We start from the raw sequence: 20,688 nt of genomic DNA on the forward strand, positions 1-20,688 counted from the left end.
ACCGTCATGCCAAGATATTGCAAGTTCAATTCTGTATCCGTTTTGAATATTTGGGTTCCATTGCAATACAAGACTATCATTTTCTAATATCGGAATACGTAAGTTAGTTGATTACAATAACATATTCATTCTACCTTTCTTAGAAATATCTATGATAGAAATGCCCTCTGTATAGATTTGTAACAGTAAATCCTGATCATTGATGTTAATTGTATTTGCATAAACAGTCTCTGTATTATGTTTAATTTTGGTATCAAGAGTTATATCTTTGATATGACCATCTACAGAAAGCTTATTTGTTTAAAAACAAAGATCAACATTTATCTGTTGTAGATTTACCTTCAGCGCAAAGGAGACGTGTATCGATGGCAGAAGATGCAAGCAAGCATGGGATTGTACGTGTCTCTGAAGTGATTGCGATCAAATTCCATAAACGTGATACACTGGGGAGAGAGTGAATTATCAATTATCCATTTTACAAAAAAAAAACACCCCCATAAATATATAAAGCTATGTACCCATTCCATTCTGGCGAGGATGCATGTAAAGCTGATGTTTCAATACCATGTGTAATAATACTGAGAGAGCCTTGTTTGTCCTGTCCAGAGCATGCTATCAAAGCATCCTGGTGGTCTCTGAAATTATCTGCAACTTGAAAGTCAGTCAGTGGAGCGCGATTGACTAATGTTTGTAATACAGTATGCCGAATGACAGGTTGATCTAACTGTTGCGAAGAAGGTATCTAAAATCCCCCATAAAAGAAACAAAAATATAAATAATTAGATTTGTAAAACCAATTTTTATTTTTTACCGCTAAAACTTGACTGTCAGCACTTTCACCAGCGTATAATAAAATGTCTGCATTCGTTACTTCATGAGGGCTATCTTGATCTATCATATTAATTGTTCCAAGAATACACATGGATTGACTTATAGGATTCGTTTGTTGTATTGGGATCCAGTGCATATCACCATCAGTTAGTACCACAAGTTTATATAACATTCCTTCAGCGGATCCAAGATAAACATAGTCATCCATTGGAGTCAATTGCGATGCAAAAGCAGTGAATAATGGATCTATATGTTTTTAAATGTGAGGAAACAAAGGAAGCATAAATTCCTTTTTTTTTCAATTTATAACACTTACATTCTGAGCATCCAAATTGTCTTGGAATAACGCTTGTTGGATACAAAACATTGCCGCAGGCAATATCTTCCGTTGTCAACAAACATACTTGTTGCTCCTATGAATTTATTAGAACATGATCGATTTAAAAACAGTAGAAACTCACAGTGACCAATACGAATGTCTCATACTGAAATTTCAGTGGTATAAGTAAAAGTGGAAGGGGAGTATCTAGATTATATACTTTTTAGTTCATGCTGGTTAGTTTCTATGAGGGGTTGGTACGCACTTCGCTCTAAAGGTAACCTTCCAATTTTTTCAATTGTAACGTTCTCGCTATTTAACGCATCGATTACGTAAACAACGATACGACACACACGTTCAATATCACTATTAGATGATGTAAGCTATAAAACTACACAACGAGTGACCCAAAAAAAACCATTACTTGTATATAATCAAAGCCAATACAATCCTGTCCATTGATGTCGTCTCCGTATGTAAAAATTCCATATGCCAAATCACCCCTTCCTCAAATTCAGAAATACGCTAAGAAAGTCAAGGTTAAAGCAAATCCCGACCAAGTAATCATTTGTATGCCTACGCCATTAATAGGATCGAATCTGATCCTGGACATAGATTCATTCAGGATCAGTATATCAAAATTGTCTTGAAACGAAGCAATTGCAATCGCTCTAGAGCTTTTTTTAAGAGGGGGAATAGGTGATCGTTAGTCTAGCAAGTGTGTCTAAAATACGCATAATTTAAACATACTATGGATCAACAGCCATTTTTTTGCCAATCTTAGTATACTCCAATCCGGGACTATCCAAATAAACCTAAATGTTTGCCATGTATGAGTGAAATATTCAGTCCGATATTCCAACTATATTACTTCGGTAAGCGTTTCAAATCGTTTCACATCTAAATCCGGTTCACTATGAATTGTCATAAATATAAGTTTTCCGTATTCGGAAAGTGCAACCAATACGTCTTGTCCCTGTATCGTCGAATGATTTCTTATCCGTCTGGAATATGCTGTTTGCTCATAAACTTCATCTTCGATCGCTATTTCTTCGGATTCGGAATCTGTAAACGAACATCTCAGTATTTGTGCATCGTGAATGGTTCCAAATGCTGCTTGTTGTAACTGGCGCGTTAAAAGATTGGGGTCTGCCTCTGAAACTGTGCCCACAGTCATCCACTCCAAGGAATTTCCCTGTTAAAAAAATGAATAGTCTAAGCGTTCTGGTTTGCATTCAACGCTTCATGAGCAGCAAAGTACCTTGACTAGAACTAAATCAGAAGCATCATTGCTTGAAATTGATCCCCGAAGAATTTTTTGATTCACTGTGCTATGACATGACGTTCTATAGTAGGCATACATTATAATGCTGTATACTATTAAAACAGATCTGTTGAAGAAGACAGTGCTGTACCAATTTGCGGGTTTATAATTTTAGGCTCGTCGAGTGACATATCTGGGGGATAGGTCACAGAAAAAAATTAGTTGCCGGCTCTCCGGAAAATCCTTGCATAGTCAATCTGTTAAACCTTGAACACATTCTGTTAGTAGAAAGTAAATACTCGGGTAATTTCGATATGTTATCTATTTGGCTCATCTAAACCACGATGGAAAGGAGGAAAAATGATAATATCATCTAAAATTAATGTGCATTGTTGATCTCGATTGGACGTAGTTGACTTGTTATGGATACGTCTCGAGTAGTTTTAGCTAAGGTAAACTACTACGCCTTTTATTTCATTTACACCTTGTCATATTTTAGCTAGTTGCTTGTCAGTAGTTTTAAGACCTAGTGAAAATGATGGTTGAGTTTGAAGGGTATATTTTGATCTGGTATTGTCGTCTTCTTCAATTCATTCACCATGGCTTTCCGAAAAAAAAAAATGTGCCTGTTTAATTACCTTTTCCGCTTTCTAGGCTCTGTTTTATCTTGTTCTAACAACTGTCTCGCTTCGAAGTCCTTATATTTTTCCAAGATTGTATTTTTCACTATTTGTACACCCTTCGTTAGAAAAAACATCTCTTGCAATAGAGAATAATTATATCAAGGTTGACTTTACTTTGTGATTAATAATGAGCTGAGTAAACCAGAAGATCCAGCGTTCTTTGATTAAAATTATTGACTATAGAGCAATATACCACCTTCCCAATGAAATAGCTCTGAAAATCGATGACGTTTAAGCGTCCGCAGACAGAAACGGATATTATTCAGCTCAGAATAAGCAGCTTGCTTTCAATAGGAGCCTCTTACTGCTGGTGGTGAACTTTCTTCTGATTGTAGTACCTGAAAGTCCTTCAGTAAGAGCAGCAAGAACAAATAGAATTACTCTTTAGCAAGCAATTACGCAGAAGTTGCATAGCAAACGAGTCTTAGCATGAGATCTAAAAATCGACCTTTAATTAAAATTGGAGGTAAAATCTGCGCGTACGTCTAAATAAAGTCAAGTTGACCTAAATTTATTAAGTATCTCTTTTTAAATCTTTAATACTGAAGCAATACATATATACAAGTTTTTTTGTTAATGTCCGTGATAAAAAGTTTTGTGATTAGAAGTAATATCAAAGGAGGTCCTTATAGCGAAGACTAGCCGCAGTCGTAATATTAGAATAAAAATAACATCACCGATCAGAAGTAAAACCCCTTTTTTAAAATAAGATTATATTTCTACTAAATTGTATCAATTTGTAATATAAATACTACTTACCCTCTCAATTTACAATTACATGTAAATGTTTATATCTCTCAGCAGAAAGAGGTAGTTTATACTTTGGAGGGTTAAATTAGGTAGTACAAGTTTATTAAAAAAATATATAAAATATGGGAGTACATATGCGATCAATATCTACATTAAGAAAATGGGAAAGGTGTTAAGAGTAGGGAAATAATATATTATAGGGAGTAGGGATGAAAATATGATATAATACAGCAAGATATTTTCAGGGTAATGTAATGAAAAGGTTTTTCTTTTGCAAAAAAAAAAAAAAAAAAAAACCAATCTAGTATTCAAAGGTTTCGTTGTGAACGTGGAAGCCACGAGCGATTGATTCGTTGATAACGTTTTTGGTGAAGATAAAAGAACCACAGGCATGGGACCAGACTCTACGACCAGCGTTGACTGTCTTAATCTTGTCCATTTGAACACCAACATCAGGTCTTTGGCCATAAACAATGTTAAAGGCAGGGAGACTTTCAAAGACATCAGGTCCTTCAGACATTCTTGTAATAAACACAGTGACGGTCAAGTGAAGAGGTTGGACGGATGACTTAAGTCTGTCGGTCCAGTACTCAAACATATCTCTGAAGGGAATAATTTCCTCTGTTATGCAGTAGATTAGAATAAATGTAAAATGTGTAGTATTTTAAAAAAGTAAAACTTACCAGTATTTTTGATAGCCCAGGTAAGATAGATGTGTTCAACAGCGACAGTACGAACACCGCTACATCTTCTTTCTATCACGTCCTTAATAACGGCTAAAGCAGGGGTGACACCAATACCAGTACCGAACAAGGCAAGAACTTGGTAATCTTGATAATCGAGATGAGGACCGTAGGGACCGTCAACAATGACCTTGATTTCTTGATTGGCAGTAGCATAGTTTAAGAGACCATCAGTCTTTTTACCAAGAGCCTTCAAATGGAAAGAAGCAACAGTAGAAGTACCATCACTATGGAGACCGTTTGCACGACGACGGAGACTAGAAGTATCAGACATAGAGACCATATCAAGAGATTCGACAGCTGTCTTTTCACCCTTTCCACCCTTTTCGTTAACAGCGTTTTCAATAATACGTTCTTCAACACCACCGTCAGCATTATTCTTTACACGGAAGATTTCAGAGATAGTATAAGGATGCCAGTTAGCGTACTTTAAGAACTTGCGACCACTCTTGGCCATAATGACGTAAACATATTGACCGGGCTTGAATCTGGACATGTTGCCGTTTTCGAACAAAACTCTGACAATACCCTCTTGGTTGGCGGTGGTAGGAGCAACGGTATCAACGCGAACATTGGTAGTCTTCAAACCCCAACTATTGTAGGAACGGTAGACACGATCGAAGAACCAGATACCAAGAGCGGGGAACATGAAGACGAAACAAGTGGTTTCGTGCCAGCAACCAAAAGCCATACCAATGATCATGAAAATAATGTGACAGTAGTAAAACACTTCGAAGTAGTTACGACGGACATATTCAAATGAAGTGAGGAACATGAGGAAAAAGCCAAACATGGAGATGGTACCAGAGGTGTATTCAGCATCTTTGAAGAGAGCTTCCATTGGGATACCATTTCTTTGGTAACCTTGTACACTGAACATAAAGAGTTAATAAAATGTTCGGTATTATTTACATGTAAGTTTTTTTTTATACTTACATACGCAAAACGAAATGGGGAATGAATTCGAGAAGACCAATACGAGCAATAATACGATGCATAGGAAGAAGTTCTTCAACGGTCCAACCACATAACATTGTCAAAAGAGAGTTTCTTTGAGCAAGGAAGAACACGAAACCCCAGTTGGCCATACCAATGAAAGAAACACGACGATCCATGTAGCCAGAGGCTGCCAAAACAAATTCTTCGCCTTTAACATATGAGAAAGGAGCAAACAAACTAAAGATAGCATTAACAAAGACAAATAAAGAGACGCCAATGATATCTTTGATAGAAATCATTTCAGTGCAGTAGGGAATGCGCACAACACGATCTAATTTTGCGAAAAACTTTGTTCCGGGTAGATCAGTAACAACCTTGGTGTCATTACCAGCGATTCTTTGCTTTCTGATGTGATAGACTCTGAGTTTGTTCAATTGATAAAAGATACAATAGAGCATAAATAAAGCCCAGAAGAAGACGGTATACATATACCCCACTACAAAGTTTGTTCCTACTCTGACGGTGTATGCCATTTTTCAATACTAATAATTACAAAGAGAAAAAGAAAACTAAAAGACAGCCAGTATCTCTTATACGTATTTATACTCCTAAAACAGAGAAATATCCGGACAGTCAGTTATTGGCGATCCAATTACAAAGAAAAAAATTACCAGATTGTTTCACAGCATGGTAGATGTGGAGCACTAAAAAAAAAAAAAAAAAAAAAAAAAAAAAAGGGATACTCTAAAAGCGTGCTAGTAGGAATGACCCAGAATGATAACCGATTGTAATCCCGAAGCTTCTCTTTTGTGAAGCCATTGCGATAGTACTTTACAAGTATACGCTACATATTTGATCAATGTAGGATCGCAAACAAAATCATACAGTCTGTTCGACTTTTATTAACGAAGAATCAGATAAAATAAGTGACAATTAGCGATTTAGATTGTGAGAGTAGGTCTGGATAAATACCAGTGGTACATTGGAATAGTCAGATCATTCTATGAATCGATTTTATTCAAAGTCAAAGATTTTTAATTGTATGATTTCAATTCGAGGTCCTCATTGTACAATACATTCCCAACTTTTTTTTTCGCGTTACTACACTGTACTCAAACGGAGAATCTTCTGATATTAATTGTTTGATTATCAAATGTTAGATCTGATAAGTCTATTGCACAAACAAAGAATAAAATCGATCCACTTACTTACTGTTTTACAGTACAACTGATACGAAACTGTGCATTTATAAATATCGTTCGAATCGTATACACATAAAATAAATAGAAAAAATGTAAACCGTTTATAGCCACTAAAGGTATAATGTCATGTTCGTATTCTAACGGCGTTTTTTTGGTACGAATCAGATGTCACTAGGTGTAGTACAGAAATATACTCGGAACTAAATGGATCTGTTCTTTTACGATTGTAGTTGAATTAATGGTGTAATTATCAGTATTAGGAATTGCCGTGTTACTTAAAGAGTTGCGGGCAATCGTTTTACCCACATCGCTTAACATATCATTCTATAAAGAAAACAAAGATTAAATGTCAAAATTTCACATCCTTGTTTGTTTTAACAGAATGTTTTAATCTGACGTGATTTTAAAATGCCATGTAGTATAAATGAAGCGTATATTTTTCGTGAAATATGAATTATACTGGTATCTTACGATTGATGCGGCGCTGTTTTTTAATCTCAAGTTTGGCTATGAAAGGTAATACTAACCCAATTTCTGTGTAAAAATGGATATTTCTGTAATCAGATCTAATTTCCTTTTTTTAGACTAATTCTTTGGGTTGATCCGACAAAAAAATCAGATAACTTTTTCAAAATCGGCGTGTGGTTCCCCGCCTTTCCGTTTTTATCTCCAAAACCCTGAAAATAGTGCTGTTTTAAAAAATGAGGTTTACCTGGATCATACCCCCACCGATCATTAAAATTACATTAAAATTACGTGTAAACATTAGGATTGCAAAGCTTGAGTATTTAAATCAATTAAAAGTACATCTGATTACCATCTCGATAAAAGTATGCACACAAACGTGTTACATGTGTGATATCTACCAGTAATAGTATTACTTTATCGTGCAATTACCGGAAAAATGTGTCTCGAACAATGTGAAAGTTGTTATTTTATTCGGATAATGACAGGTCGATTATAATATATTTTAAAACTGAGTTGATAACTAACTCTTAAAACTAAAGAAAATATAATGCCAAGAAAAAAGTCTTGATTTGGAACTGAAAAATTCAAATAATTCAACATACGATAATATTTTCATAATGTCACAAGAACAAAGTGTAGCTTTTTTTAATCAATTTATTGTGTTAATGCAGTCTTCTTCTTCTTATTGTTCTTCTTCTTTTTCTTTGAAGGATTACTTGAAGAAGATTCTACGTTAGCATTTTCTTCTAAAGGTCTCTTTTCACCTTGTTCGCTGGGTGATTTTTTAATAAAGCACGCAACAAAAAAGCCATTAGTCAAATCTTCTGCTGGCACTGTGCGAACAAGACGATTGGCAAGATCTAAGTCAAGATCGGTTAAATATTGTTCTCTCTTTTTTTTTTTTTTTTTTTTTTTTTTTGTTCGTTTACCTTTGTCACCATTGATTTCTTCGGGGATACCTCTTCTTTCCCAAGTAGGTAAGACAGTGTCACGAGGAGCTAATTCAAAGTCTAGGTTTCTCTTCAAAATAGTTCTTACAACATGTTCGTTTTCCTCTGGGTGGATTGAACATGTAGAGTAAACGACACGTTTTGCGCTAGGAACTTTGTTCGCATTGATTAGAACATAGGATTATATAAAACACTTTCCTTGCACTTACATTTGAGGGCATGTTGGATAATAGATATTTGGAAATCGGCAAGATTTTGTAATCTTTCCTCTTGAGTTTTACCATCAGCGTCTTTCCCATCCTCTATGCAAAATATTGTTAACATGTGCACCCATATATCACCACTGCCTAATCTTACTTTCTGCTTCATCATCATCATCAACAAGATGGTCTAATCTACTAATGATACCTGATCCGGAGCAGGAAGGATCCAAAAGGAGGTATTCAACTTGGGCATATTGAGCATCATTAGGATCAGTCTCAAGGAAGGATCCATGGATAGGGTTGATATCTGTAATAGATGTTTAGTTCTCCAATTTCTGATAAAGTATATAACCACTTACTTTTACATCCAGCCTTATTGGTCAATCTCTTTAACAAATCTAATCTACGAGAATCCAAATCAAAAGCCCAAATCTTTCCAGAGTTCTTCATCAATGCAGAAAGGTGAGAAGTTTTGTTTCCTGGAGCAGCACAAGCATCAATAGCATGTGCACCTTTTGCTGGATTACAAACATGTGCGGGGAAACAAGAGGCTTTATCCTTTAATACAAAAAAAAAAAAAAAAAAATAAGGAACCTATATAATTTGAGCCTCAAATATGAATTACCTGCAAAATAATGTTGCCATTAACGTACAAAGGATGAGCATGGAAATCTGTTTTTTGGTGGAAAATAAGCATATCGCGCAAATGACGATCGACACAGAATTCTTTAGGCCTGCGTAATTATAAGTTATCGAAACTTTTACATTTATGAAATCGGCCCTTAGTCTTTACTCACTTTAATTCACGCAGATCTTCAGGGCAATCGATAAGAGTATAGCCTTCGTTCTGGAAACTCTTGATAGCCTTACCAACTGTAAGCTTATGTTCGTTGACACGAGCATATCTGGGAATATGAACTAATCAACCAAGTTTTTAGAACAAGCATCCTCTAATTGCTATCATTTGAACTTACCGGCATCCTTCACTTTTTGACTAACCAAATCTTCGTCTGAGGTAGCACCTCTTTTAATCTTGATCTTGATTAATTCTGACTTGAGTCTAGCATGATGGCGGGTGACACATTGCTTTAAGGGAACATCGTTGCGAACAGTGATACCTCTTTTAGTAAACATCAAATCGTGAATCAAAACAAGAGCAAGCGATCTTTTTAACTAAACATACAAAGGTCAAAAAATGCATAAAAAATAAGCAAAACGTCAAAACGTACCTTCTTTTCAACTTCACAAATTTTAGACTTGTCAATGAGCTCATTTAAAACTTGCTTATCTAGAATAGTAAAATGTCAATCAATTGTTTCAAATGATCTCTTCGAGATCTAAAGTTTAGATCGTTTCCTTCTTACATTTCAAAGTCTCGCAAACAAGGGCATACATTTTCTTCTTGTCCCAAACTTTGGGATCGCCGATAATCAAGCCTTTGATGGTACCCTCATGTCTGGCAAGTTTGTCGAGAATACGACCAGCGTGTTGATAAAAATTCATTTTAGCAAAGTATACAGAAACGAAAGCAATAAAAAAAAAAAAAGAGGACAGTTTTGGGAAGAGTCAATTGTGACGGTCCTTTTTGTCAGGTATTTTGCCTTTCAATGTAAGCAGCAGGATAGGATTAAATAACAAGGCCGGAAGTTATTTCTGTAGACTATTTGTGTAATAAACATAATGTATATAAGGGGTGTATATTGATCCTTCCTAAGTGAGATATTAATTGGAAGTAATTGATATTTATGCAAATCATCAGTCTACATACACCACTTAGTTACTGTATGTGCAAATACTTTTCCTCTGAAATCTTTATAAACATACTTTCAAATTAACCAGTAATATTATTAAACTTCAGTTATATTGTATTTAATACAATATTATCTCGCTAAAATGTAAACCAAAAATCAGATAAGTCGCCTGTCAAAACTTATTCGTCAGAGATGATGTTCCTTACAGTTTGCCATAAATGATGTGTACAAAATAGAGGAAAATCAGGAACAATTACCGTTTTTTAGAAAGGAAGGGGCAAGCTGATGTACGTGCAGCATTTTTGAGCTGCTTTGTCTCATAAAAGTCTCCTATCTTAACAATAATTAAGAACCTAGATAAATGAAACTTTAAAGCAAGCGGATATCTTGGCAAGTCTGTAAGTTTCTACAATACACGCGAATGCGATATCTAACTATTACATATATGAAACGAAACCTTAGTATCAATTTAGGAACGGTTAAACTTATTAAATTTTAAATAGGCGTACAAAGATACAAAGCAAGAAGTACCTTCTTTATTTAACAGTCATTTTGCAGTTTAATTAGTAGACATCAGTCAATTTGATTTAAGTCAAGTCTTACATCATTTTATCAACAAACATTAATTATAGCGAGAAGACAAAATACATAAGACTTTATAATTGTGACAAGGTCGTCAAAGTTGGTCTAATAATTTTACCATTAGAAGATGTACTGCAAGCGGTATCAACTTTAGTATGTTACCCAGAAGACATCGTAATGCTTAAGCTTCCAAATTGCAACACTACATATTGCAAGGAGTGCTTGTCATGGGTAATATCAGGCTTGTCAATAATATGTTAAGCTTCGATAATAAATCCATCTATGTAAAATTTAAATGGTGAAAGTACCTGCGAGTAGACTACTTTCTTAAAACCGACACATGTTGTAACATGCAATGTCTCTATGTAATTATTTATATCGATGCTGAGTACTATCTTTGTCAAGAATACGAAAATAGAGAACCTATTCTTGGGATACTGCATAATCTAATAGATCCCGCTTTTTATTAGCGGTCAATTTGAATTACCCATCGATCTCAAACATTTTCGGTACTTTTTTAAACATCTATACGGATTGCGCTTTGTTTACATTTTGTTGGCTAGATCTATGACTATATTATATGGATTTCTGTAGATATCAATAGTATTTACAAAAGCCGACTTCCAAATCTCTGGACCCGTATAATAATCATGTGCTCGGATTTCTACTTTTCTATCTATTAACAGCAGAATCCGAATACATTCTTGGAACATGTCATATTGTTTGTAAAAAGACAGGGAATAATTTATTGATAAGAAAAGGTATCTGGTTTGGACTAATCGATAAAGGCGGTGAAGACGAGACCACCAATGAGACCACCAAGAATAGGAGCGAGCATAGGCACAAATGCGTAGTAATGATGCACAGTAAATACGTCCATACCCCAGCCGGCAACCGCTGTAAATAAACGGGGTCCAAAATCACGGGCAGGGTTGATGGAGAATCCAGAAGTATAACCCAAACCTAGACAAATTGTCATCACACCTGCAGCGATCATGACACCTTGAGCCGTACGGAAAGGCAAATTGTTAGGATGACCGGATACCATCACAACAAGCAGTAAAAGTGCTGTACCAATCACTTCAGAGGCAACAGCTGATCCGATCCCTACATACAAGGGTGGGTATGTTCCGAAAATACCGGCTGTACCGAACTCACCCAAGATCTGACGTTGGCCGTGATCAAATTGTGATACCGCGGGTTCAATAATCGTGTATAATAATGCTGCACCTGCAAAAGCTCCAGTAAATTGGGCAGCAATATAAACTGGGACCTTACGAGTTGGAAATCCGCTAAAAGCCCAGAAAGTAATTGTGACAGCAGGATTGATATGTGCACCCTAATAAAAAAGATGTTTGTCAGTATAAGTGGAAAAAAAAAAGATCGTCAGGGGTAAGAAAGAAAGGGAGACTATAATTATAACAAGTTCTAAATATAGTTTTCTACCCTCATGCAATCCAGATCATAGATGGCGATTTTTTAATAATACGTACTGATACATGACCGGCTATGCAAACAGCGACAAGTACCGAAAGACCTACATTAACAGAAAACGTGAATAAAGAGAACAGGTAAAGTTTAAATTGTAAATATTTACCAGATCCCAAAGATGATGTTAACCAAGACTTGTGGGTACTTATGCTCAATGTTTCTTCTGCAGAGATACCACAAGTTAACAAGATAAGGATCATAGTACCAATAAATTCGGCTAAAAATTCTCTGTGCTATATGACAAAAAAAATATATATAGAAATTAGAAAAAAGAAATTTTTGTGCACAAAAAACGCACGACACATACTTTGACTCTGAAGGACCGGAGATGTGATACAAGCGTATCACAACGAGTTTTGGGAGCAGTACTGAGCTCATCTGTATGATTATAGAATGTTAACGAGTGCGGTTTCACAGGCGCTGGTTTCTGTTCTATATCAAGTGTGGTATTATTGTTATCACTATTAGATAGATATTCTTGGGAAATGGTATGCACAGCAGTAAAGGAAGAACGGGTAGATGACATTGTGTGTGTGTGTGTGTGTGTGTGTGTGTAAGGAATGAAAATATTAGGAAAAGAAAATTGTGTAAAAGAAAGATGAAGAGGAATATATATACATTTTTTTTTCGAATTAAATAGTGGGATTTAGACAGACAGACGGGTAGATGGGTTGGAATTAATTTTAATGCAATAGGATAACAATAATACGTATTACTTAATAATATTTTAAAAAAAAAGAAATGACTTACCATTATGTCTGTTTTTCTGAATAGAACTTGATGAACCTATCGAATTGTATTGTTGACGGTCTCTAATCGAGATCAAAGGGTCTTGTTCATCAGCAGCTACGGCCGAATTTTTATCTTCAAATGTTGCATCTGATTTCCACCTTGGGGACATTTTTTTGTATGTTGTTTAAAAATAAAAGAGGGGGCATGGAAAAAATAATGTGCTTATATATATAGTGTCTAATCCCTTATCAAAAGTCACATTTTTGTATTCAAACATCATTTTTTTTAGCATGCTTTTTACGTCTCCGATATATCATCATAGCCTGCTCTTTTAGGATTATACTATGCTTACACCTCTTGCATTGATTAGAAAAAAGATGTTTCGAATCACAATATTTTTCTGATAGGGGGTAGGAGTAGTTGATAACAAATATTAGTCTTACGTATCGTCTTTTACATCTTATAATTTTCATTACACAATATCAGGCGAGTATTAAATTTAATGCCAGAGATTGTCCTTACTAGCTCTGGTATCGCGTTTATCCCAAGGTAGTGGTTAATATGTCAAACCCAAAATAGGAGTGACACTCATTTTATCTTGTGATGAATGCTCTTTAATTATATTTGGTTTTTGTTTAAACAAACAACAAACAAACAAGATATGACGAAGTGCAGTAAATTTGTTTAAGCAATAAAAAATACAGGTCGAGATTTCAAATTTCTCGGTGGTTTGGATTTACAATTAAATAAGATTTTTACATAATATATCGTCACAGTAGTGCATTTTACGATGGACTTTGGTTTATTTTGAAGGAATTAACAAGAAAAGACGGGTGAAATACATTTCAAAGGGCTTTGAGTAACATACATCAAATGAAACGCTACACGTACACAATCTCCGATTTGCACACAAATTCAATCATGTCATACAGCGGTCAGCACCAAGACGATCCTTTTTTAATTTAAACGTCACAGGTATATCGATCTATTGGTGATTGAACCATTTGTTCCAATTGAATGATCTCGAAAGGAACAATTTAAACAGATGCGAACTTTATTCGTGCAGTTGTCTGCATCTCGAAACCCGAGAGACAGGGTCAGCGGCAAAAGGGGCAAGAAGAGGGAGATCTACGTCTGTCTCCTAGTAGCTCTAGGACACACATGTGCGCATTATCTTGATCCTAAAGGAGGCGTTCTTACACCATTGCATTGTCAAAAAGCGAAAGTCGTTTATTTGGGAATTTGTAAACTATGTCAATCCGTTTTGCTGCTTTTGTTGTTGTTTTTTGTTAGGATATCACAAGATGTCATCAGTTGATTGAACTTGAAATTCTATTTTTGAAAACTATCATATACCATAAAGGAGGAAGGGATTATCACCATATCTGATTGATGTTTTGTCATGGTTTGTGAATGTCGTGTGTGTTCAATATTTTTAAACTCCTATTTGGCTATAAAAATTATGGCTACAAATCCAATATTTCAATCTTGATTGGATCCTCCTCCCTTTTATTTATTTTGCTGGTAGTAACTTAAATATCCCTACTGACATTATATATGAGCATAGAACATCCCGTGATGGATCTGAATGTTACATAAATCATCAAATTACTGCTACTCGATGCAAATATTTATTGTCTCCATCAAAGTGAAGCACAGCATGTTCATCACCCGACAGCAAAATTATATTTTACAGCTAATTCTTTATAAAACTGTGAATTAAAGTATTATTGAACAAACACGGGGATAAAATGTCACACATGAGTACAAATTCATAAAGTCATCAAACTTTTTACATTTGTTCTTAATAAAAAGTAAGTTCTTCTTTTAAAGCGTTAAATTCGAAGATGACGCTCATCTCTCGGTTTTAAATCAATAACGCTTCTTTTAATCGAAACAAACAGGCGAGAATGAAGTTGCACATACTTTTCGAAGAGACTGACGGGGTCTCTGTGGGATGGGATTACAGGCTTCTTAAAGGCTCATTATTCTACACATCAGATTTGGTGAGCGATTTATACGTATACGTGAATAAAATATATCCAGTAGATAAAATTAGCTCTTGTCTACATATAACTCTGTTTTGCATGAATATAAACTGGTTTATCAATCGTGTCTTTTATTATATTTAAAGATACTTTTCATCTCCCTGGATTTTCTTCTTTAAAAGAACACTTTCGAGAAAGGGAGCTCCTTTGAAGATGTTGATAGCTTGTTTGGTCGATAGAAAACATCAAGATAGTAAACCGATATTTTCTATATTAAAATGATATCTCATCAGGTAAGACTATTTATAGCTGGTGTTCTTTGTATACGTGTTTACAGGAGAGGAAGCCAAGTAATCCGCATTTTCCAGAAAAAAAAAGTAGGTGTAGACGTAAGTCAATGCTAGTTGGCTATTTATACGAACATTATGTAAGTCCCCAAGAGGAAGCTGATTTTTCTCCAGAAGAGACATACTGACAAGAAATTTCTGGACATTATGCAAAGGAACATTTGTGAGGACTCGGATAAAGAATTCTGGATATGTCTGTAAATATGAAAATTAAATCTAATTAAAAAACCACTAATAAAGCGAATCAGAAAACGCCCAGTTTTTGTGTTAGCCCGTGCATTCTTTAGTTTCAGATACCAGTGATAAAGTTTCGCATTAGCATTTTACCGTAGAAGAATTAGTAGAAACAAAAACTCATAATATTAAAACATGTGGTAATATAAGTCTACAAAAGTCCATGTCTTGAAAGAATCTGGACATAGAACTAAGAAAACCGTTTTAATGCCCAATTCAGCCGCCGCCATACCTCACTACATTAATGCCAAATGCCATCTCGGTTAGTCAGTTTCCCCCCACATTTTCTTGAACAGATCTAATGATGCCTATCAAAATATCTGTGCTGTATATTGCACGCAATGTTGCACGCAATGTTGCAATTATGGAGTTGCGCAATTGAGTGTTCAAAAACGCAATAGATGTTACACGACTGAATTTCAAATTCAGTTCATGCCTTTAAAGAATGTTGAATTTTTTCACAGAAATTTGAGTCTCCTTATCCTCTTTTCTTCCTCTCCATACATCATGGTAAATCGTGAAGGTGATCCTCTTTTAAAGGGTGCTACCGAAAGGGTTTATAATACCAAGGCTGTTGATGAAGAATATCTTGCCAGTAGCGATAGTAGCACGACCACCATCGACGAGCATGATGCTGAATATCTTATCAAGCACAGATTGGGTCAAGTGTCTTTAACCATGGTTACCTTATGGTAAGATTCAAATCTAGATCTTTTTTTAAAAAAAAATTGGAGATTTAAACAGAAAATTAGTCTTTGTACAAGTGGGTTTTTGGCTGCTGTAGATACGTCTATTGTTGCCACTATTTTCAATGAAATAGGTACAGAGTTTCAAAGGTAAAATTCTCAATCCCTTTGGTTTCCCTCGCCTATCCTTACACTCTTTCTTTGTTTAGTTCCAATCTTTCAGTATGGATTATGACATCGTACATGTTGAGTACTTCGGCTCTTCAACCTTTATGTAAGCCCCTCAATCCCTGCTTTTGATTTTTATATCCTAACTTGCCCCTTTATAGACGGTAAACTTTCAGACATTTTCGGTCGTAAATCAACACTTGTTGCTATTCTTTGTTTTTTTCTCGTCGGATCATGGCTCTGCGGGCTTGCCGGATCAATGGTACAATTGAGTATTGCACGTGCCATTGCCGGTTTGGGTGGTGGTGGACTGATGACCATGGCGTCTGTTGTAATTCACGATTTAATTCCCATGAGAGATCGAGGAAGATACCAATCATATGTCAATATGGCACAAACAGTAAGTGGAAATCTGTAAAATTTTGGGTAGTACCAACAAAGAGATGTAAAAAATTATTAATACAAGGTTTTAAGGTTGGTACAACCATTGGTGCGCCTTTGGGCGGATTTATCAATGACTACATTGGATGGCGTTATTGCTTTTATATCAATGTTCCACCTTGTTTATTTATCCTTTATATTTATATCAATAAGCTGGAAAATTACAATTTGGCCAAGGGATCCAATGCTACGGACAACCTTCATGAGAAGCTCGAACGCATTGACTTTGTGGGTGCAGGCTTTTTGCTGATAGCAAACGCTTCATTTGTTACCGGTGTTTCTTTAGGTGGCAATACCCACGCATGGGATGACCCTCTCATCATCACACTCTTAACCACAGCCATTACGTTCTTTTCAATTTTCGGAGTCTTTGAATTTAATTGGGCTAAACACCCCTTGGTATCTCGTACACTGATCAAAAACCGCAATGTGGTTGCAGTTTGTCTGTGTAATTTGTTCTTATGCTCTTCAACCATGACCTTTACCTACTTGATCCCGCAATACTTTATGGTAAGTGGTATTCAGTGATAAAAAAAAAGACTAGATGTTCTAATTCACATATACATAAAATAGGGTGTTTTAGGATACAATGCTTCATCAGCGGGTATGTGGGTTCTGCCTCGTACTGCAATGGTTGCATTTGGTTGTTGGACCGCGGGTCGATATTTGGGCGCCACTGGTAGATACAAAAAATTCCTTGTGAGCATCATTGCATTACAAGTGACGGCTGCTTTTGGAACGTATACCTGGGCGCTTGAGACACCCATTCCATTTCGACTTTTATGTATGGTGGCTGAAGGTTTCTGCTTCGGCGTTGTCCTGGTAGCTACCATGGTTGCGCTTGTCGCTGACGTACCACACTCTGAAACTGCTTCCGCTACCTCCATGATCTTCCTGTGTCGCTCCTTCGGCTGGTTATCCGGTAGCTCAGTGACTGCAGCTATCTTACAATCCAGCTTCAAATCAAATTTAAATCGAACCATCACCGGACCGGAGGCAGCAGATATTATTGAGTTTGTGCGTACATCCATCACTAAAATTCGTACATTAGCTCCAGAAATGCAAGTGGTGATTATATCCTCTTTGGCACAAGCTATCCATTCTGCTTTTGCGTATGGTGTTGCATGCTCTGTCTTGTGCTTTTTAGCAGCACTATTTATGCGCGACTGCCATTTAGGCACACATCCAACAAAATAGGCTCATCTCCCCCTTTTTTCACACACTTTTAATTCCAACATTTAGATCATTTTATTATATCATTAAAGTTATTTTTTTCCCATCATTTCAGACTGGTGTCTGAAGCCAGGATCGAGACTATTGAGCCTAGTACAATTATGTACGCTCAATGTTTTGGAGTACAAACCGTGCACAGAAGCTTTTAAACGCATGGATATATGTACATAATAGACATAAGAAACAATGCGGGGGAAATTTCTCATCTTTTATTTAGTAAAAAATGATAAAAAAAGAATCGGTTTGCATAATAAAGATATGATTGTTGGATTCATTGAATAAGGACATAAACCTTTATTTGAACGAGAAAAGTCTGCGCACCGGATAGAAATACATCATCTACAACTGGTATCCGTAGTAATGTACGTTTCTACACTTTATATCAGCAATAGTTTCCGATACTTGCATGAGTTTTTTTAATCCATTACTGATAAAAATTAGTCACAATAACCAAATTCCATGTCGTATTAGATGTGTAACAAAACATTTTACAGCACGAAATTCCACTGTAGCAGCTATCAGCTTTGTATCAAACGGTCTTTTGATATTCTCTAAATGTGACTTTTGACTGTATAATATTTAACTGCATGATCAAGTATATGAATGAAACTTACACTATTAGTCTATATACGGCTCTAATGTTCAAATAACCACGGTTGGTTTATAACTGGGCGAGCTACGAACGTTACTAGATCAAGCACTTAAAAAACGAATACTTGCTAGAGTGAAGCAACTTTATACGAAAAGCTCCAATACTATTACATAAACTTAAAAAATAAGGATTCCATGCCGCTGTCACACAAATAGTTTCAAATGAATGCACTGCGAAAAAAGAAAAAAAAAAGGGTGTATATAATCATTTATGATGGTCAATTGAAAACATGTTATCCGCTAGTATAAGTTACCTATATTCTTCAACATTACGTGAAAATCCACTTGGCAATTGCTGTTTATGATTAATACATGTTTATTTCGTGACGTAATGATAAACTTTTTCGCATGTGAATATTAAGGTTTCTATACATAAACAGACTCTCTTTCGCCTTTTTTTTTTTATTATTATTTTCTCTTTTGCTTTCTAATCAACCCATGGCGAAATCCGTTGAGCGATCAAGTACTGCACCTGCAGGTAACAAGGGAGAGAATGAGATACTCAGTTTTTCTTCACCCCACACTGTACAGACGTTGGACCAAATACCAATTCCGCTGTTAAAACTGTTGGTGGTGCTGGGACCTACTTTACAATGCACCTCACAGCTCATTGATATTCTCATGTGGCGAACAAGTCAGCCCCGTCAATCTGTGCTGATGGTACTTTTATGGATTATGAGTTGTTTATGGACATGGCAACTACTTGCGTTTGGACTTCCCATGCTTATATTATACAAGTTGGGTAGAGACTGGCTTTCGGTCAAGACGAGTAAATCACGCCGAGAAGCAATGGAGAAGGCGCGTGCTGAACAACGTCAACGACGAGAGGAAAAGATCAAGCGAGACAGATACCATGACGAGGAAGATGATGAAGTAACCCGACTTCAGCAACAGAAGGAGGAAGAGGATGAATTGATCTCGAGAAAGATCAGACCAGAGGGACAAGTATCGCTGGACGATACCTTACAGGATTTAGCCGTCGTCAATAGTTTTATCGATCATGTTGTCTTGAATCTGAAGCGGGTGTGGATTCATTTGGATGGATCCAAGAGTGATACGGTGATTTCGGTTTTGAGTATATTATTATACACTTGGCCTATTTGGATTGTCCTCAACTGGATGCTGGGTGCACATATGATATTGGCCATTGTAGGTACTGTCTTATTAATCAGCCCTTCTCCTTGGTTTAATACCATTGTCTTTGCTATGCGCAGAAACATCATTTTGAAACATGTCTTGGCCGCTACCTGGGCATACGGTGTTGCTCTCATCACTACAACCCTTGGCCATTTCTCTTGGCCTCAAAAATCCGTCAAAAAAACAACACTTGTCAAAAACTGGCTCTATTCTGTCTTGTCAAGGGCAAAATCAGAGAAATCAAGAGCATTACAGGTAATTGAAACAGACGCTGATTCAGATGCTTCAACAGGGAAGCGCAATGAAATGATTTTTCAATTTGAGGTGTTTGAGAATCAAAGATGGTGGTTAGGTGTCAACTGGACAACCAATATGATGCCCAGTGAACGAAGTCCTTGGACAGATAATCAATTAAAGCCTATACCCGCCAAAGAGGAATTTAAATTGCCCGAGTCCACAGTCAAGACTAGCACCCATACTGTAAACAATGAGATTATTAAGCGTACTACCAACAAGGTTTGGAGCTGGGCAGATGGAGATTGGTGGGTTGATATGACGGGAGAGTTGGCGGGAAAGATTGACCATAATGGTTGGGAGTATGGCAACAATGCATGGAAACAAATGAGTGGATTACCAGGCATTCAGACATTTACCAGAAGAAGAAGGTGGTGTCGTCGTGCTCGATTAGTAGAACGTGAAATTGATCAGGTTGAGACAAAGGAGGATGCTTGAAACCTAAAACCCCTACCATCCATAATAAAAATATAAAGGTTTTCTTCGTTATCTTTTTTTTTTCTTAATTTATTTATCACTCAAAAATTAATATAATGAATTACGTGAAAGAGAAAATCGGTAAAGGGTTGCATGTGCCACAAATGGCTGAAAAGGCAAGACA

The 20,688-nt window shown here is 36.2% G+C and overlaps 6 protein-coding genes across 6 annotated transcripts; 2 read left to right on the forward strand and 4 right to left on the reverse strand.

Annotated features, from left to right (window-relative positions):
• Window positions 1-313: 313 nt before the first annotated feature.
• On the reverse strand, window positions 314-1,763 carry EV154DRAFT_537939 (mono-functional DNA-alkylating methyl methanesulfonate N-term-domain-containing protein; the record flags this gene model as incomplete). Its single annotated transcript, XM_051604246.1, has 8 exons — window positions 314-443; window positions 519-742; window positions 812-1,077; window positions 1,148-1,244; window positions 1,293-1,357; window positions 1,416-1,516; window positions 1,575-1,657; window positions 1,731-1,763. 8 exons carry the CDS (start codon window positions 1,761-1,763, stop codon window positions 314-316), a joined length of 999 nt encoding a protein of 332 aa, XP_051457922.1.
• A 2,155-nt stretch (window positions 1,764-3,918) lies between these two features.
• On the reverse strand, window positions 3,919-6,083 carry EV154DRAFT_507637 (uncharacterized protein). Its single transcript, XM_051601449.1, has 3 exons — window positions 5,527-6,083; window positions 4,531-5,462; window positions 3,919-4,468 (listed from the first exon to the last, which is right to left on the reverse strand). Exons 1-3 carry the CDS (start codon window positions 6,060-6,062, stop codon window positions 4,149-4,151), a joined length of 1,788 nt encoding a protein of 595 aa, XP_051457923.1. The 5' UTR covers window positions 6,063-6,083; the 3' UTR covers window positions 3,919-4,148.
• Window positions 6,084-7,821: 1,738 nt separating this feature from the next.
• Window positions 7,822-9,923, reverse strand: EV154DRAFT_507640 (S-adenosyl-L-methionine-dependent methyltransferase). Its single transcript, XM_051601450.1, has 10 exons — window positions 9,717-9,923; window positions 9,582-9,640; window positions 9,327-9,525; window positions 9,150-9,270; window positions 8,978-9,086; window positions 8,712-8,910; window positions 8,507-8,659; window positions 8,359-8,451; window positions 8,129-8,302; window positions 7,822-8,059 (listed from the first exon to the last, which is right to left on the reverse strand). The coding sequence occupies exons 1-10, from the start codon at window positions 9,853-9,855 to the stop codon at window positions 7,854-7,856; spliced, it is 1,452 nt and encodes a 483-aa protein (XP_051457924.1). The 5' UTR covers window positions 9,856-9,923; the 3' UTR covers window positions 7,822-7,853.
• A 1,481-nt stretch (window positions 9,924-11,404) lies between these two features.
• EV154DRAFT_507644 (aquaporin-like protein) lies at window positions 11,405-13,086 on the reverse strand. The gene is made up of 5 exons (XM_051601451.1): window positions 12,927-13,086; window positions 12,484-12,554; window positions 12,283-12,409; window positions 12,179-12,222; window positions 11,405-12,024 (listed from the first exon to the last, which is right to left on the reverse strand). The coding sequence occupies exons 1-5, from the start codon at window positions 13,075-13,077 to the stop codon at window positions 11,461-11,463; spliced, it is 957 nt and encodes a 318-aa protein (XP_051457925.1). The 5' UTR covers window positions 13,078-13,086; the 3' UTR covers window positions 11,405-11,460.
• A 2,873-nt stretch (window positions 13,087-15,959) lies between these two features.
• Window positions 15,960-18,054, forward strand: EV154DRAFT_507647 (major facilitator superfamily domain-containing protein). The gene is made up of 6 exons (XM_051601452.1): window positions 15,960-16,169; window positions 16,230-16,313; window positions 16,373-16,437; window positions 16,493-16,731; window positions 16,806-17,282; window positions 17,346-18,054. Exons 1-6 carry the CDS (start codon window positions 15,985-15,987, stop codon window positions 17,967-17,969), a joined length of 1,674 nt encoding a protein of 557 aa, XP_051457926.1. The 5' UTR covers window positions 15,960-15,984; the 3' UTR covers window positions 17,970-18,054.
• Window positions 18,055-19,049: 995 nt separating this feature from the next.
• Window positions 19,050-20,594, forward strand: EV154DRAFT_507648 (Peroxin/Dysferlin domain-containing protein). Its single transcript, XM_051601453.1, has one exon. The coding sequence runs from the start codon at window positions 19,095-19,097 to the stop codon at window positions 20,523-20,525; it is 1,431 nt and encodes a 476-aa protein (XP_051457927.1). The 5' UTR covers window positions 19,050-19,094; the 3' UTR covers window positions 20,526-20,594.
• Window positions 20,595-20,688: the final 94 nt, after the last annotated feature.

Source organism: Mucor mucedo (genome assembly GCF_025094135.1).
Source record: "Mucor mucedo strain NRRL 3635 chromosome Unknown EV154scaffold_42, whole genome shotgun sequence".
Lineage (NCBI taxonomy): Eukaryota > Fungi > Mucoromycota > Mucoromycetes > Mucorales > Mucoraceae > Mucor > Mucor mucedo.